Genomic DNA, 18259 nt, shown 5'->3' with positions numbered 1-18259 from the left:
TTTACTCTGCAAAATGATCCAGGCCAATGTGTGTTCAGAATGTAAATCTTTAGCTCACCAAATAGAACAGAACTCCTTCAGGCTTTGCTTTTCTTCCCACTTGCTCAAGTATGTCTACACCCTTTGTGTCTGTCAGCCTCTGTGTAGGAGGGTTGGTGAAGCAGATATTATTTCAATCTTTAGAGTGAGAAATGATCCCAGGATAATGAGGGCACTGCACCAGTGCAAAGCTTCAAGTTTGCAACTCCTCAGCTTCTGCATTATTTTCTACAGGTGATTTCAAGTTCTTCCCACCCTGGTTCCTTAGAGTTGAAAAAAAAATCATTATCTCAGTGGATAGATAGATGCCTTCCTGAGCCTATTCCAGATCAATTAAATCAGTTTCCGAAGGTGAGGTCAGGCTTGAGAACAACTGCTCACGCTGTGTTGGCAGGAGCAAACGTAAATCCAAGTGAATTAACTCTTTTCCCTCATTTTTTGGGAGATAGTCTGTCTAATGGGATAAAGTAGGTTTGTTTTATTTTAGCGTGAGTGTGAACAGGAACTTATTTTCACTTATGTATGGGTCTATGCATGAATGCAGCTGCTTATGGAGGCCAGCAGATCTCTGGAGCTGGAGTTAAGGGGGTTGTGAGCCACTCCACATGTACAGGGACCCAGAGTTGGGTCCGTTGTAGGAGCAGCAAGGGCTCTGCCATTCATTCTCCAGTCGGGAGTATGAGCTTATGAATCAGTTTTTATCTGTAATCAGGTTCGATATTTACACCTTGTTAGTAACCCAAGATTCACCACGATAAGACATAAAATGATAATGCGTGTAGAATAAATTATGCAAATATTACTTTTCTTCTTTGCGTTCTGCCTTCCACATTATCTCTGAACATGTAGGTTCAGGTCTGAAGAGGGCTCCTAGGATCACCTTTATCTTGTGATTAGGAGATTGGGCAAAAGTCAACTTGAGTGGATTCCCAGGGCTCTGAAAGACGATTCCTTCACTTTTTACTCATCTAGAGCACAAAAAAGAAGAATTTAGAAACAATATCTGCCCTAGCCCTTCTCTGCAAACCTTCCTTTATGACATACTTAGTAGGAAGGATTGCCTTTGGGGGAGTTATCTAGTGGTCCATTTGGCTAGGGGCATGTGAATGCTATTTCTAAACCTCTGGAAGTTGGGAATGGAAGAGTCAGAGCCATGGCTAGTAAGATTCCCCAAAAATGTTCCTAGGGATCTTGCTTCCTGTAGGAGTCAAGAAAACACAGGAAGGACTTAGAGGACTGGGGTGCCTTGGCCTGGACACTTTCCTGTAGGCTGATGTAACTGTGCCAGGAGGGTGGGGCTGGTAAAGTGGGACGTGTGCTGCTGATCACCTGATCACTTGCTCTGGCTGGGGGCAGAAGTCCCAGCGGTTGCTCACCAGAAAGTCCGTGGAGATACCAGCAACAGTTTTAGCCTTCCCCCACTTTTCCCTTCTCCCCTGTCTTTGTGGCGAGCTCTTCCATCACCTATAACCTGTGATGGTGAGGTCTGAGAATGCTGCCTCTTCTACAGGAAACTGGGTTGCCCCACCTCACTGGCTTGAGGGAGGACCTGCTTGTTCCACAGCTGCCTCTAGTCTGAGTCAGTGGGCTCCAGCCTGGGCTGTGTATGTTTGTTCCTGGGGCCTGGGAAGTACCCTGTGAAGAGGTTAGGGAGTCAGGAGAAGGGTTAGCATCCGGAAGAGGGAGACTTTTTTTTAAATCCTTGGAAGATAACGTTTTTGGACTTCAGGCCAATGTTACATCTCAAGTTCTTGAAATAAGGTATCTCAGGAACATCTCTGAGGGAGATACTGCACTGGAACGTGAGCGAGGGGACAGAGCTGGACACTTGATGGGTGCTGGCACTGAGCTGCCCCAGTCTCTGTGGCTGCTGTCCTTGGTTTCTACTTTCCCAGGGTGGCAGGTTGTGAAAATTGAGGAAGGAACCCATGAGAAGAATGGAGAGCCTTGTGCTTATGATTCATAAGTGTCCAGACCAGGGTGGAGGCCTTGTGAGGGATGACCTTACAATGAGAAGGAACGAGAGCAAAAGCCAGAGGCAGAAGCTGAACATGGGGGCTGCCAGAGGGGCTTTTTCTGAATGTGAGAAATGAATACATGGGCAGATGTTGCAACACCCCCACAGCCTGCCGCCTTCTCACACGTGCTCCAGTCTCTGCCCGTTCCCTCGGCTCACCCTGCGCTTCCTCTCATCTCTCACCAAGCCCCTTTCTACTTCAGTTTTCTCATCCTTCCCCCATCCTGTCCCTTCCGTCCCACCCCCACAACCATATTCACCCTTCCCTGTTTCCTCTGTTTTCTTCCCTCATGCCCTGTTCATCTCTTTTCTGGTCCTTCTGGCTGCTTGTTTGGCCCTTGCCCTGTGCTTTAATGTGGACCCATGGGAATTGGAGTTCACAGCAAAACAGGAAGGGCCTGTGAGCAGGAAACTGGGAATGGGGCAGGGGATGAATGGCCAGCAGTAACCTCAACTCTGGCTTCTCGCATCTGAATTGAAGCATCTGCAGAACTCTGCAGCCCACCAACCCTGCTGACCACCAGCCCTGCTGACCACCACTCCTGACTTCTTCCATCTTCAGACCCAAGAATGTTCTGGACTCAAACACAGGAAGAAAAAATCAGAGAGCCTGGAGAAAAGACATCTGAATTCTGATCTCAATTTGGCCACTGTGTTTGGGCAAGCTCACAAACAAGCATCAGTGCCCTCTGTAACAGAGCATTTATTTACTCTTACTGCCTTCCTCCTGGAGCCGCCCTCAGGAACCAAAGAGATAATGAGAGATCTGTTTATGGCAACAAAGATTCAAAAGGTTGACAATGCACAGGTTCAAGGTTATGGGAAGACAAACCACTAACAGAACTGGGAGAGGAAAGATAACCCCTGCCCATCCTTGGACATTACTGTGACACGCTATTTTGATTTTTATTCTGACATTAATCATATGTAGTAAAACTATCATCATCATCATCGTCGTCCCATTTTAAAGATAAAGAGAGGTTCAGAGACATTAACTTGCTCAGTCAAGACGCATAGTTGAATGGGGCAAAGTTCAGCCAAGAAGTGCTCTCCTAGCATAGATTATAGCCTTTCCTGGGTTGTAACCCCTAGCAAACCCCTAGGTTTGAACCCAGAACCCAAAGGAGAAATGATCGTGGTGGGTTGGAATTAACTCAAGCTAACATGTGTGAAATAAAAGAAACGTTTGCTTGCTTGTTTGTTTGTTTACTTATTCAACAAAAAGAAACATAGTCTCTTCTGTGTTTCCTCTGTAAACCAGCGCTGGATCCCCTTGGGAGATTAAGTCAGTGAAGTGTGGTATATTCCTCCAGGGCTGAATCTCTTGTCCTAGGAATCAAGGAATCAGGAAAGCTATGGCTTTATTTAGATTCAGAAGATCTTGACACCACCTCAGATGGGACTGTTCCCTAGATGAGGCGACCTCCTTTATCTTTGTGTGTGTGTGTGTGTGTGTGTGTGTGTGTGTGTGTGTGTGTGTGTGTGTGTGTGTGTGTGTGTGTCTATTCTGGACTAGCCCCTGGGTTGCTAGCGGCTGCTTCTCTCCCAGGCCTCTTTTTATTGGCCTCTTCCTTTCTCTGTCCCCCTCAGGACATCCACACACAAACTCACTGGAAGGCCCAGCACCTGCCTGACTTCACCCTTGGAGTTCTACCGGCTTGGCTCAGTCCTGGGGCTAGTGGGGAGAGCTTGGCGCCTTCCCAGAGGCAGGGGAGGAGGGAGGCTGGGAACACAGGCTGGGGCTTGGTGTCGCAATTCCGGGCCGTGCCGGGACCTTTGCTCCGCGAGGTGTCTATGGGAGGAGGGGGGAGGGAACGCTGACTCTGGAGGCTGCTGGGATTAGGGTGGGGGTGACTGAGAAAGCAGTCCTTCTGTAAGAGCAAACCTCCAGGGTGAGGAGAGGAAGGAGAGATGGAACTAGGCCGGTCTGCGGGGAAACGCGACAGTCTTGGTAGAGGGTAGGGGACAGGGTGGCGCCGGCTAAGAGGGTGGCTGCCTGGGGAGGAGTTAGTCTGGTGGGGAAGCTATCTCGTGGGCGGGAGCCTAAAGGGGCCCTGGGTCGCCAGGAGGAAGGACCCCTTGGCAGTCCCTCCCCTCAGCCTTTTCCTACTTTATTGCTTCTCCTTGCTGGCCCCTGTGCGCTCAGTTCTAGTCACTGGCTGCCCGCTGCGGCCTCGAGGGCTGGGTACTGCAACACCCTCTTCTCCCAGCAAGGGGGCTCCAGAGACTACGCAGCCAGGAAGTCTGGTGGCCTGGAGATTCGGCGGGTCCGCTTAGTGGTTGAGGGGCTGTATCCTTGCATCTGGGTGGGGGAGGGATGTGATGGGAGGATATTTTAGCAGTGAGGAATAATGCTGGGCAGGGGGAGAGTTTTACTAGGACTCAGAAGAACTGGAGGGGTTCTGGAAGAGGAGGCACTGTATTGGCGAGATTCTTGAGAGGAGAACTTTATGCTAGGGCTTCAGAAACGGCAGGGAAAAGATGATAATAAACAGACTCATAGAGTGAGCTTGGATCCAGTCTTGCGGTCCTGCCAACTTTGGCTCACCCTAATGTCAGAGCAGAGGGAAGGACCCTCCGCATAGCCTGGAGGTGGGTACAGAGAGGGATAGAACAAAGGTGAGAACGCAGACAAGTCACGATTCTACTCTTGGCTCTACCACCTGTGTGTCTATAGGCACATTCTTTCATCTCTTTAAGCCCTAGTTTGCTTATCTTTAAAATGATTAAGAATGGAATAGAACTGACTGGGTGGAGGTTGTAGAGTTCAATGGCAGACTATTTGCCTAGCCTGCCTGAAGTCCTGGGTTCAATCTCCAGAACTGGAGATATATATGTATATATCCTGACTTCAACAGGGCCATGCTGGCACAGGCCTTTAATCCTGGCATTCAGGAGGCAGAGGCAGGTGGATCTCTGAGTCTGAGTTCAAGGCTAGCCTGGTTTACAGAGTTCAGGACAGTCAGAACTACACAGAGAAACCCTGTTTCCAAAAACAAGACAAGTAAACAAACAAACAAACAAGCAAATCCGGACTTCGTAGGGATATAACAAAGAAGGCTTCACCGGCTGATCCATGATAAGTGAATGTCAGCTGAGGGTGTGAGGACAGATAAATGGCAGCACAGAAGGGAGCCCAGGCCTAGATCTGGAAAAGTGTAACCCGGCTCGTTCCTGCAGGACAGTGTCTTGGTAATGTCCAGGGCTCCGGGAAGAGATGTCCTTGTGGCTGGAGGCCCCAGTGCCTGATGTTTCTCCTGGTAAGCTGTTTTATTCAACCCCTTCTCCCCAGAGCCCAGGCCTCTGGCTCCTCTCCTACCTCAAGAATCAACCCCCTCCCCTACCTGCATCCAGCACCCCTCAGAAGCACAGCCAGATCTATTCTTAGTGTTGCTCAAACCCTTTTCCCTGGTTCTGGTGCTTGATCAGTGAAGCCCTCAGTCTGGGTTTGCTCTTCTGGGAAAACTGACATGTCTCATGCTTAGACGGCTCTGGCTTTCAGAATTCTGCAAATGGATGCCCTCCTTCATCCCCCAGGGGACAAAAGTTAGCGCCTTCATTTAAGATCTCGATGTGCTAGTTGGGCAGTGGTGGTGTATGCCTTTACTTTAATCCCAGCATTCAGGAAGCAGAGGCAGTTGGATCTCTGTGAGTTCAAGGTCAGCCTGGGCTACACAGAGAAACCCTGTCTCTGGGGGGGAAGAAGTCTTAGTATGCAAAGGACTGCGACTGACACTAGTCCTAGATCCAACAGAATACTGGAATCTGAAATCATAGGCTGTGACTTAGCTGCCTTCTCTTTTGTTTTTCCTTTGTTTTCTTTGAGACAGGGTTTTTCTGTGTAGAGTGGCTGTCCTAGAACTTACTCTGTAAACCAGGCTGCCTGCCCTTAAACTCAGAGATCCACTGCCTTTGCCTCTCAAGTGCTGGGATTAAAGATGTGCGCCACCATGCCTGGCTAGCTTGCTGCCTTCTAAGGGCAGAGTTGAGTTTGTAGTTTCCTAGCCGAGACACTTGGGGATGGAGTCTGAATAGGACCTGAACCCATACCCACTCCCCTGTGCTTCTCTTGGGCTCAGACTCTGCAACGGAGCTGTGGAAGACAGAACCTCAAGATGCAGGAGACCAGGGAGGCAACACTTGCATCCTTAGGGAGGAAGCCAGGATGCCCCAATCAACTGGGGGTGCTTTAAGGATAGGGTTGGAGTCATCAGAGCCTACAGCCCTGCTCCCCAGGGCAGAGACCCTCCCAGAGCCTACAGGTAAGAACCACCTGGATTTGGAGAAGGTAAAGTCTCCCTAGATCAGGGAGGGGACCTCTGGGGCTCTTTGCTTTCTAATGTCACAACTAAGTCTAAATGCTCGGGGCCAGCTGGACCTGAATGACTTTGGTATGACCTGCGTCCATATCTTAGGTGTTTCTGAGCCTCAGTCTCCCTGCCTATGAAGTGAAATTAATCCTTATGATCGTGTTAAGGATCAATACTTATAAAGAGCTCGTGGGGAACTTAGGACATTATAGTCCTTGGTAAAGGACAGCAATTGTTATAATAGATTAAGCCAGGCATCGCGACATGTTTTGGTAATCTCAGCTACTCTGGAAGCTGAGACAAGAGCATTTGAGCCCAGGAGTTCAAAGGCTATGTATGTATCATGAGTCAGAGAGAGAATATGAATGAATGAGAAAGAATATCATTCAGTGAAGGGAAGGGAATGAAGAGTGCCTTGCTAGGAGCAACCAAGGAGGGAGAACATTAAACCTGTGTCTTTATCCAGAACTTCGTCCACAGAAGCGGAAAAAGGGGCCAGCCCCCAAAATGCTGGGGAACGAGCTGTGCAGTGTATGTGGGGACAAGGCCTCTGGCTTCCATTACAATGTGCTGAGCTGCGAGGGCTGCAAGGGATTCTTCCGCCGCAGTGTCATCAAGGGAGCACGCTACATTTGCCACAGCGGTGGCCACTGCCCCATGGACACCTACATGCGGCGGAAATGCCAGGAGTGTCGCCTTCGCAAATGCCGCCAGGCAGGCATGAGGGAGGAGTGTAAGTGCAGGGCAGGGACTGGGAAGAGCTGACAGGGAAATATTGGTGCCCTGCTGTGAAGGCAGACAGATGCTTACCCTTGCAGGGATCTCCTGAGTGTGCATGAAAACTTCCTTATCTAGCCAAAGTGGCATATGCTTTTAGTCCCAATATCGGGAGGCAAATGTGGATCTCTGAGTTCAAGGCCAGCCTGGTCTACATAGTGAGTTCCAGGACAGCCAAAAGCTACATAGTGAGACCCTGTATTGGAAATTAAATCTAAATCAATCAATCAATCAATCAATCAATCCTCCTTGCTGTTACACACATTTTGTTTCTGGAGCATCATCCCACCCTTGGCGTACTTCCCACCTCACATCTGGCCCTGTCTTTAGGTGTCTTATCAGAAGAACAGATCCGCTTGAAGAAACTGAAGCGTCAAGAAGAGGAGCAGGCTCAAGCCACATCGGTGTCCCCAAGGGTTTCCTCACCACCCCAGGTCCTGCCACAGCTCAGCCCAGAACAACTGGGCATGATCGAGAAGTTGGTGGCTGCCCAGCAACAGTGTAACAGGCGCTCCTTCTCTGACCGACTTCGAGTCACGGTACTTGACTTGGGGAGAGGTGGCTGTACCTGAAGCACCGGCTAACTTCTTGACTCACAGCAGTTTACCTTTTGTCTTCCTTGCCCACCCTGGGTAGCCTTGGCCCATTGCACCCGACCCTCAGAGCCGGGAAGCCCGCCAACAGCGCTTTGCCCACTTTACTGAGCTGGCCATCGTGTCCGTGCAGGAGATTGTTGACTTTGCCAAACAGCTCCCTGGCTTCCTACAGCTGAGCAGGGAGGACCAGATCGCCTTGCTGAAGACCTCTGCGATTGAGGTGGCTGGAGAGGGAATGGGGTGAAGGGAGAGACAGAGTAGGATTGTCTATAGGGGACCTCCAGATATCCAGCTTGGAGAGTCCAAGCCACTGGGAAAGGGAATCAGCTTCCTCTCAAGGGCCACATACCAAGACCAGCCCCTTCGTCCCTGTCTGAAAGATGCTGCTTGTGTGCAGGTGATGCTTCTGGAGACATCGCGGAGGTACAACCCTGGGAGTGAGAGCATCACCTTCCTCAAGGATTTCAGTTACAACCGGGAAGACTTTGCCAAAGCAGGTGAGATCTGACGCTGCCAGGGGGCTGGCGCTTTCCACCATGGTGCCCGTCATGATTAGAGAGCAGTGGGCCCGAGGTTCGGGTGCTTATACAATGAAGATGCCACTTGTTTTTCCAAGAGAGGAGTTTGGAATGTTGATCAGCCACTTCAACCGCTCCAAACAGACCCCGCTCCACCGAAGCGTCTGAGGAGTCGATGAAAGCATCTCCTTGGTGGAGACCAGGCAAGGCAGAGCAGTGGCCATCATTCTTGCTGTAGCGAGGAGGTGCTACTCTGAACTGAGCTTGTGCTCAACATTTAAAAAACATGTAGCTAGGAAAAGAATTTGAAAACTATCCTATCAGGCCTTTTACCAGACAAAAGGCAAGAACCCTTTTAAAGATAATGTTCTTTAAGGATATGCAGGCTCACCTGACCCTTAAACTCTTTCTGTCCCTTTCCTGGTGAGCTGTGGAACTAGAGTTGATGCATGACAAACATGCGGACTAGGAGAGCTAGTTAAGAATTAGTTCAAACTGGTGCTGGGGTCTGATGCTTGCTCAGGGCCAAGCAGTTGAGCTCCTCTCACAGCTGTTAGTGATGTTTATGAGACTGGAGCTGGGAAAGGACAGAAGTCTGTGGGAGACTGAAGAGTGGCAGCCGAGAGAGCAGGCTGTGAAATGTAGCTAATATGAGTCTGTTCTTAGCGCTGTGTTTCAGGGCATAGTTGATAAAGCTTTCACTGGTGTTTGATGACTCAGACCAGCCCATGAGCCTCTTGTCCCAATATGGGTTTTCTAGGAAAGCCTTTCTTAATTGCAGGGAAGGGCAAGACTCAGTCAGACCCTCTTGCGTTTCTTTGATTTTCTTAATGTCTTAGTACCTGGTGAGCTATGCGATGGCCCTGTCCCCTGTCCCCTGTCCTCTGTCCCCCTTTGCTGACAAGCACCTTCCCCTCAAAACATGGTTGCTACCTTAGACTCTTTTAACCCTTACCTCTGTCAGAACACCCTCTCTCGTGGACCCTTCCTGTTTCTTCAGCATTTGTGGACTTCATTATCTGAATCTGTACCTATTTGTAAGATTCCTTTATTTAAGCAATCTTGATTTCATCATGTTTTTCAATTCTCACTTTATCAGTGTGTTCTTGGGGGGAAAAGGAACAGAAGTCTCTTTTTACTTTTTTCTTCTCTTTTTAACCATCTTTTCTTGGTTTGACTATCTTGTGTTTCTCTCTCTCTCTCTCTCTCTCTCTCTCTCTCTCTCTCTCTCTCTCTCTCTCTCTCTCACTTTTGTGTCCTGCCTTTTCTTTCCCTGGAGATTCTGTTATGTCAAGTCTCCTTCTGTTGCACATCCACATGTGTTGCTCACACAATGGCTGACTGATGACGTGGATCCATCTCATTTGAGGGGTTCTTCCAGCCAGCATTAGCAGACCCTCCCGGGAGGACAACTCAATTCTAGAACCTTCTCTCTTTATTCGTATGAAGGGACTTTTAAGGCATATTTTGTAGCTTAAAGTTTCATCAAGAAATGCTCTATAAAAACAGAGCTTGTCTGTTGAATAGATGAACACACAATGCTTGGTGCACATCATGGGGAAGCTACAGGAAGTGACTCATCAAGAAACCTCGAATGGAAAAGTATAGCAGATGGTTGCTAAAAGAAAGCCGAGAAAGCCTGGAAAACAGTGTGGGGTGGAGAGGGTGACAGTGTGAATGGAAGAAGTGTGTACCAGGCCTAGGCTGCAGCTCAAGCTGTTGGGTGCTCATTGTCTTCTCTGCAGGAAGACTGGTCTATTAAGGTCGGGGTTTGTTCTTATTGTTTTAAATTGGGAGACAAATATGGAGATCAATAGAAAGCAATAGAGAAAGATACCTGATGTTGACTGTTGGCCTCCACATGAGCATGCGTGGGCAAGTACACTCCCCTCCCCACATACATGCATACATACACAAGTTCAAAGCCACCCTTGGCCACATCGGGCGTATGAGGCTAGTCTGGGGTTTTATAAGACATTGTCACAAAACTAGAAGAAAACAACAACCACCCCAAACCCAAAAACAGAAATTAAGAGAAGCCAGGTATGGTGGCACGCACTTTTAATCCCAGCATTTGGAAGGTGGATGCAGACAGAACTCTGAGTTCTGGGCCAGCCAGGTCTACATAGTGAGTTTCAGGACAGCCAAGGGCTATGTCTGTCTGTCTGTCTGTCTGTCTGTCTGTCTGTCTCTCTCTCTCTCTCTCTCTCTCTCTCACACACACACACACACACACACACACACACACACTCAACTGAAGTGAATATAGCATAGTTGGTAGAGTTTTTGCCTAAGTTATATGAGGTTCTGTTTTCAACTCTCAGCACCACATGGTTATGGTGGTGGATGCTCAACAAGATAGAGAGGCATGAGAACCAGAAGTCCAAGGCCATCCTCAGCTGCATAGTGAATTTGAAGACAGACTGGGCTTCTTGAGACCTTATCACAAAGATGTAGTCTTCTAAAAAAATTTAATGAACACAGTAGATATCACATATACTATTTACTATTTTAAAAAGTTTATGGGGTTTGGGGATTTAGCTCAGTGGTAGAGCATTTGCCTAGCAAGCGCAAGGCCCTGGGTTCAGTCCCCAGCTCCAAAAATAAATAAATAAATAAATAAATAAATAAATAAATAAATAAATAAATAATAAAAAAAAATAAAAATAAAAAGTTTATGAGGTAAATATTACTATCTATGTAATACAAATGGGGACTACAGGAGCCAGACAGGTTAAATATTTTACCTCAAGTCACCCAGCTTAGTCAATGGTAAATTCAAGGGAGTCAAATCCTGGCAGTCTTGAACCTCAGTCCATGCCCTTGGCCACAGTGTATTCTCTCCAGGATGTGATAATGTAACTGTAGTATTCAGATAAGCCAAGAAGGGTTTCTTTCTTTCTTTTTCTTCTCTTCTTCCTCCTCTTCTTCTTCTTCCTTCTTTTCCTCCTCTCTTTTGTTTTTGTTTTTGAGTCAGGGTTTCTCTGTGTCTTAGAACCCACTATGTAGACCAGGCTAACCTTGAACACAAAGAGATCTGTCTACCTTTGCCTCCTGAGTGCTAGCATTAAAGGAGAGCACCATCCCTACCGGCCTCTATAAAGGGTTTCTCTATAAGCAAAAGTCAGAGATACCTATATTTTTAGAAATGTGGCACTCTTGAGAATCCTAATAGTAGACTTGTCATTTAGTTCAATACTTTTTGTTTTGTTTTGTTTTTCAAGACAGGGTTTGTTTGTGTAGCCCTGGCTGTCCTGAAACTCCATCTGTAGACCAGGCTGGTCTCAAAGTCAGAGATCCACCTGCCTCTGCCTCCCAGTGCTGGGATTAAAGGAGTGCACCATCGCCTGGCCTAATTCAACAGTTTTTGTGTGTCAGACATTGTGCTAAACCTTCTGCATACTTTATCATATAACCGTCTGTATAACGAGTCCCGACCCCATGACAAAATACCTGCAAAGGCAACTTAAGGAAGAAGGGCAGTGTTGGCTCCTGGTTTGAGGGTCTGGTCTGCCATGGGGTAAAGGGTGGCAGCAGATGGAGGTGATCACACAGGATCCACAGCCAGCAATGGAGGGACTGGTGAGTGCCAGTACTCAACTTGCTTTATCCAGTCCCTCACAGACCTGCCTAGAGCTGTGTCTCCTAAGTGATTTTTACATTCTGTCAAGTTGACGGTCAAGTAACCATTCCATCGTCACAATAAATATTTGTTTTTGTTTTTGGTCTGTGTTTTTTGTTTTGTTCTGAGACAGGATCTTGCTATGAGGCCCAGACAGTACTGGAACTTGGAATCCTCTTGCATCGGCCTTTCAATTACTTTCATGTGCCACCATGCTCAGTAGCTTTCTTAGATAGATTCAACCATGACTCAAACTTCACGGAGGAGACTTAGAGAAGCTTAGAACCTTGTTCGTTCTGTCTGTCTGCCCTGTCTGTCTGTCTGCCTGTCTGTCTGCCTTTTATTTATTTTATGTATATGAGTGTGCATGGATGCCTGCATGCCAGAAGAGGGCATCAGACCCCAGTATAAATAAAGGTTGTGAGCCATCATGAGGTTACGGGGAATTGAACGCAGGACCTCTGAAAGAGCAGGCAGTGCTCTTATCCACTGAGCCATCTCTCCAGCCCTAGAAGTTTGTTCTGAAATGGCAGAAACCTGGAGACCTGTTAGTGACTTCCTAGCAGTTACTCCCCGAGTTGTTGAGTTGGAGGGTGTTCTTCCTGCTCCTGCCGCGACCCGCAGCCTCCTTTCTTCTTCCCCAGGGCTGCAGGTGGAGTTCATTAACCCCATCTTTGAGTTCTCCAGAGCCATGAATGAACTGCAACTCAATGATGCTGAATTTGCTCTGCTCATAGCCATCAGCATCTTCTCTGCAGGTATGGAGGAGGGGCAAGAGGGAACCGAGTGGGAGACGTTCGCCCAGGAGGGCTATAGCTATAGTCCCTGCAGTGGATGAGAGAGCTGGGTGGGACATGTCCCTATTTGGGGAGTTGTGATTTGGGTTATGGAACCAAGATCTGCTCCTCAACTCTGTTGGTACTTATAGACCGGCCCAACGTGCAGGACCAGCTCCAAGTAGAGAGACTGCAACACACATATGTGGAGGCCCTGCATGCCTATGTCTCCATCAACCACCCCCACGTGAGTCTCCCTCGGTATCTTTTTCTTCCGCTCTTCAGGCCCATTTTCTGATACCCACTTTCTTTCAAGAATCCTGCCTCCACCTAGCATGATAATTCCTGCGTCTCTAACAATCTCCCCGCCCTGCCTCACCTTTTCTGGGGAAGAGCAACAACTAGACTTCCCCCCCACACCCCCAGGACCGACTGATGTTCCCACGGATGCTAATGAAGCTGGTGAGCCTCCGGACTTTGAGCAGCGTCCATTCAGAGCAAGTGTTTGCACTTCGCCTGCAGGACAAAAAACTTCCCCCTCTGCTCTCCGAGATCTGGGATGTCCACGAATGACTGTTTCTCCGTGTCCTCTGTGTTGGCCACGCAGCTGAAGCTTACTGACTGCTTCCTAGAGGTGGAGCAGACTGAGGAGGGCAAACATTCCTGGGCGCTGGGTGAAAGAGACCCTTGCATGGCACTAAGGAGAGTCAAAGGGTTGGGTGTTTTGTGGCTGCTGGGCAGTTGGGGACCTACTAACGTTGTATGCCATCTGAAAGCCTTGTTGACCCAACCAAATAAACTAGCCAGGAGAGCCACTTTGTGCAGGGTTCTTCAGGGCCCTGCCCATCCTGCCTCTACCACTTCCTGTTTTTCCTCATGGTGCCCCAAAGAAATTCTCCACTATCACTCTGTGGCTTGGCTCTAAGTGCCTCAGGCTGCTTCACCAATAGATCTGGCACTTGAAACAGGAAGGCCAAGATGAATATAGAACTAGGGAAGCAAATTTCTAGATTGAGTGTCGGGGTGCTGCCGTGTCAGAGGAAGCCTGTGTCTGTTAGGCTCTGCCTCCAGACTCAGAGGAGAGAGGCAAACTACAGACAGCTTTTATTCACTAGGCCCGCGGCTTCGGTGCTCCTTCCCCTTTAATGACCCAGGTAGGAGCAGGTGCTCTTTCTGTGAGGGGAGGAGTTGGATCTTCAGCAATAACTCAGCCGTACACTTCACGTGTGTGGATAAATTGTCTTACTTTTTCCATTGGCATCCGAAAAAGAGTACAGACTTAAAGACCCAGGGCCCGGTAATACTTCTCTTTGGGCTCTGGGCCCTGTGGAACTCGAAGAAAAGTCTCCGTAGGCCAGTGGAGGATGACAAATGTTTGAGTTGTCAAAAGGACTGGACTCCATTTCCCAGAGGGCATCGCGGCACGGTTCTCGTTCCCCTACCTTGGTGTAGGTAATACCCTGGCAGCTCCTTCCCGAAGTGCTCCCCCCGCCATCCCGACTTGGTAGATTCCACCTTCAGGCAAGTTGGCCTTCCAGCCCGGGAGGCTGGGCACATCCAAACAGCGTGCAGGGGGAGCCAGATAAGATTTGGATAAACTGTCAGAAAGTCTTAGAGGCAGTTTATCTTGCGAAGTATTTTCGGATTGATCACCATTTCTTCAAGACGGACTCTATACCCAAGCCGAATTAAAAGCTGTTCGAGCAACCAAAACAAAATGTATTCCTTTGGGTCCTCCCCTTGACACCTACCTGCACTGGGCTGGCCCAGTGCTTCCCATCCCGTTCCCACTCCCACAGCGATAGGTGTGTGCGTAGCCGACTTTCCTCCCTGGGTTCCACTTGGTGCAGCCCCGTCCCCCGGGCGGCGAATGGTACCGCCCCAGCCCCCTCAGCCTCCCCCTCCGGCATCAGGTCTGAGTGGTACGCGCCCCCCGGTGCAGACGCGGAACTGGCGCCCGCTCGCCGCGGCGCTGGGCTAGGAAGCGACGGGCGCTTCGCGGTTCGGAGACGTCCGGCGGGCCTGGCAGGTTCCTCGGAGAGTAGGTAGGGGAGCGCGTGCGGTCTGGAGCCCTGTGTGGGTCTTTGAGGGGAAAGTAGCGCCTGAGAGGAAAAGCGGTTCCAGGAGGAAAGGGTCTCTGAGGCGGCCCTGAAGGAGCGAGCGCGAGGGGGCGTGGAGCCTGCTGAGAAAGTGAGGCGGGGGTCGATGCGGAGCGGCCGCGCGACTGGTGGGCTGCGGGCCCGCGAGGCGGGTTCCCGGGTGGGGGCGAGGAGCTGTCCAGCAGGTGAGGGGGCGGGCAGAGCTGTCCAGCCCCGGGCCCGAGGTAGGCACCAGCGCCTGGCGCGTGTGCGCGTGCGTGCGCACGCCTTATTTTTGATCAACGTTTGGAGAACCACGTTTGGTTCTCTAAAATATACTTATATATTTACATTTCATCCTTCAATATTGGCTTGCTGAAGACTAGGCACACCATTTAATTATTTTCTGCAACCGCTCCCTTTTCCATCCTCCCGCAGCTCAATTCTCCCTCGTGCTCGCTCCTCCTTCCTCAGTCCTAACCATCGGTGGCTTCATTGCTCCAGTTCTCCCCCATGCTGGACCAGTCTGTTGATGAGCTTGCAAGGTCACTGCCTGGGGAGGAGGAGGAAGGAGAGGAAGCCTCCCGTTGTGCTCACGTCAGCAAAGATGTCATACCGTCCTTGGGTCGGGTTCTTGTGGTTTTTAGTATGAGATCCTCCCCCCAAATGAGGGACAAATCCACAGGGTTGGTAGCATGGCCGTTGTAGGCTGAAAAGGCAGAGATTACCTAAAAGTCCGTGGACTCTAGACGTGAGTGGTGATGTAGGATAGCAGCAAGGTGTGCATTTAGAGATTTGGACTAGAGCAGGACAGGAGCTAGGAGCTTTACATTAGTGAATAAGATTGAAGCAAGAGACAGCGTCCAGGCCTGGTTGGTTGTGAAGACTGAGTTATAGGTGGTGGTAGAGGATTTAGAGTCTGTGGGGAAGGCGGAGAAGGACAGTGTTGATTATCTTTGTAGCCTGAGTACCTGTAGTCAGTGGGTATTGATGAGATAAGAATTGAGGCTAAAACTACATCTGACCACTGGTAGCTAGGATGGTCCCAAGGTCTTGGGTTCTTGCAGCTCTGAAAGGAGAACTGTGGAATATGGCAATTGACTTGAACTTGGAGGGAAGCTTCATCTCACTAGCACTAGAGAGGCCCCATAACGAATTTACTAGTAAGAGAAAGCTTCAGAGCCCACTATTTTTTTTGTGGGGGGGGGATTTTAGCCAGAAGATGCTTCTGGTTTTCAGTGTAAACCTGTATTTAAGACCCAGCTTCTGGTTCTACAAATTCTGTCTTATGGTAAGGTGCTGTGATACAGAGCTCAATCTAGCTTGCTTGTAGGTAGATCCGTCTGTAGAGAATGCAGAATGTTTTTTGCCTGTGTCCCATTTCATAGCTTCGTTTCTCTTAGGAAGGGAGCTCAGCTCTGTGAAGGTGCTCCACTTTTGCAATATGTTCATGCAGTTGGGAGAACCAGAGGGTTTGCTTAGGATTATTAAGAGCGATGAATCTCAGAAATGACTGAATGTGTGGCATGCTCAGAACTTGGTGGTGAAGAGCTCTTTCTATTAAAAGCTGAACGTGGGATTAAAAATAAAATTGAACACAGACAGTAGTGGAGATAACCTGATTCTTAGTAGGTGCTGTCCGTGGAATTGGCATACCCAGGGTTAGGGAGGATGAAGTGCTGTGGACCATGGCTGAGTTTGGAGTAGCAGCTGCTAGCACTGTTCGGTCACCAAGCAGGGGAGGGGCCATGGCTCTGCTATAAATAGTTCTGGGAGCCAGAGTCGCTATGGAGACAAAACTGAATCCTATTACCTATGGGTCCTCTATTGGGAGCAAGGGGGAAAGAGGGAACAGTATTTTGAGGACACCAGAGGTATTGTAAATAGGTCTTGTTTTAGGGTCGAGGAGGAAAAAAAAAAAAGAACTAATTATCTAGATCAAGTAGTACCTTCAGCACAGGCAATATCTATGTCTGTAGTATGGGAGTGTACGAGGCAAATGAAGAGTGTGTTTATGGGTACATATGTGTGTGTGTGTGTGTGTGTGTGTGTGTGTGTATACAGTGAACAAAGTCTCAGTGAGGTCATAAAAGCAAAATCTTGGAGCACTGGAAATGCCCTATACAAGAGTGAAACATTTTATTTAGAAGTATATGAAAATCTAATGAGAAATATAGACAGTTTACCTGGAACTAGCACTACAGCAGGGGTGAGCCATCCAGTGCCAGTATTCAGAGCTGAACCTTCTGGAGGAGCCATGAGTGCTTGTAACTGCTGAGCCATTTCTCTGGCCCCCAGGAAATAATTGATTCCTAATATGTTTAGAAATTCCCTTAAACACGTCCCATATATTTGCAGAAACCCTGGTATTTTCAGTCCCTAATTCATAATACCCGCAAGATAGAGAACGCCCAGGACTCATGGGAACGTATTGCATTACTGACTCTGACCAGAATAGACAAGAGCTATGGTTCAGCACCAAGGGCAGAGGAAGCAGCAGTAGCTGCGGGCCCCCTTTCTACCTTGAAGTGAGAAAGCTGGTGGACTACAGTATCCAGCTGTTGTTGCTGTCTGAGTGCAGTTACCCGGAAAGTCTGTATGATAGTTAGACATCAGGCTGAATACTGCTCAGTGAGACAGAATGATTAGATTTCCACCTAGACGGAAGAGCACAGATTAGTGCTGGACAAAGACTGTTTTTATCTTAATCGCCCCTGGAGTAGTCCTGAAAGTGACTTTTTTGTTACAATTGTTCAATCTAGCTTAGACTGTCTAGGTCTGTTTTTCAGAAACAGAGTCCCAGAAACTAGGCTGGAAATGAGCTAGTTAGTAGTCTGTGCCACTATTTCTTCAACTCCTCTTCTCCTTTTCGTGGTGCTGAGGATTGAAACCAGGGCCCCATCCATACTAGATTAAGTCCTTGGTCACTAAGCTACATCCTCAACCCTATTCCGTTTGAAATTTGATCCTGGAAGCCCGTACACCTAGACAATCACCGGGCACAGCAAGTGTCAGATTCTACCGTGAGTATCAAAGTGGAAGGCCTCTGACCTCTGCCCCTTGCCGAGGTGAACCTGAGAAGGATGATTCCCTTGGGCATAGCACTAGATGTTTATCAGCACTTTTCCCCTATTGGATTTTCAGATTTTATCAAGATTCCTCCCGGGAACGCTGACTCCTTGCTCAGTGCCCTGAAGTCTCTCTGCGATGAACTGATACATCGGAACCATGGTGCAAAAGAAGTTCTGCCCTCGGTTACTTGACTATCTAGTGATCGTAGGGGCCAGGTAACCAAGAAGACCGACAACCGCCTTGTTCTCTGAGGCAGCCACAATGCCTTGTTATTCCCAGACTTTATCACGTTGCTTTGAATATCTTGCCCTTTCCTATCGCCTTGAGTTCTTGTTATGTGTTTTATGCTCTACTTTGTGCAGGCTGCCCCTCATAAATAATCACATGCTAAATTATTTTAACTCATGCCTTATGGGTTTTGAGCAAATATATTCTTTATAGCCAAGTTTCCACA

At 48.6% G+C, this 18259-nt stretch overlaps 2 protein-coding genes across 8 annotated transcripts in view; both read left to right on the top strand.

The window, feature by feature from the left end:
• Window positions 1-3771: 3771 nt before the first annotated feature.
• Nr1h3 (nuclear receptor subfamily 1 group H member 3) lies at window positions 3772-14368 on the top strand. Of its 7 annotated transcripts, none has more exons than XM_032903652.1 (10): window positions 3772-3844; window positions 5237-5316; window positions 6136-6318; window positions 6833-7099; window positions 7474-7682; window positions 7780-7959; window positions 8137-8236; window positions 12524-12637; window positions 12808-12902; window positions 13082-14368. In XM_032903652.1, exons 2-10 carry the CDS (start codon window positions 5274-5276, stop codon window positions 13226-13228), a joined length of 1338 nt encoding a protein of 445 aa, XP_032759543.1. In that variant the 5' UTR covers window positions 3772-3844; window positions 5237-5273; the 3' UTR covers window positions 13229-14368. The 7 variants fall into 7 exon arrangements, with proteins under 7 accessions (XP_032759543.1, XP_032759547.1, XP_032759544.1 ...); XM_032903653.1 differs by lacking the exon at window positions 3772-3844 and adding an exon at window positions 3856-4007; XM_032903649.1 differs by lacking the exon at window positions 3772-3844 and adding an exon at window positions 3856-4014.
• Window positions 14369-14449: 81 nt separating this feature from the next.
• Madd (MAP kinase activating death domain) overlaps window positions 14450-18259 on the top strand; it is a 44936-nt gene continuing 41126 nt past the window's right edge. The window contains exons 1-2 of the mRNA XM_032903657.1: window positions 14450-14700; window positions 17878-18020. Of these exons, the coding sequence (XP_032759548.1) occupies window positions 17962-18020 (59 nt within the window). The 5' untranslated portion in view covers window positions 14450-14700; window positions 17878-17961. The remainder of the gene's footprint in view (window positions 14701-17877; window positions 18021-18259) is intronic.

This window comes from Rattus rattus, chromosome 5, assembly GCF_011064425.1.
Source record: "Rattus rattus isolate New Zealand chromosome 5, Rrattus_CSIRO_v1, whole genome shotgun sequence".
NCBI classification, from domain to species: domain Eukaryota; kingdom Metazoa; phylum Chordata; class Mammalia; order Rodentia; family Muridae; genus Rattus; species Rattus rattus.
The sequence above is the reverse complement of the archived record's forward strand: the minus strand, read 5'-3'. Positions and strand labels throughout refer to the sequence as shown.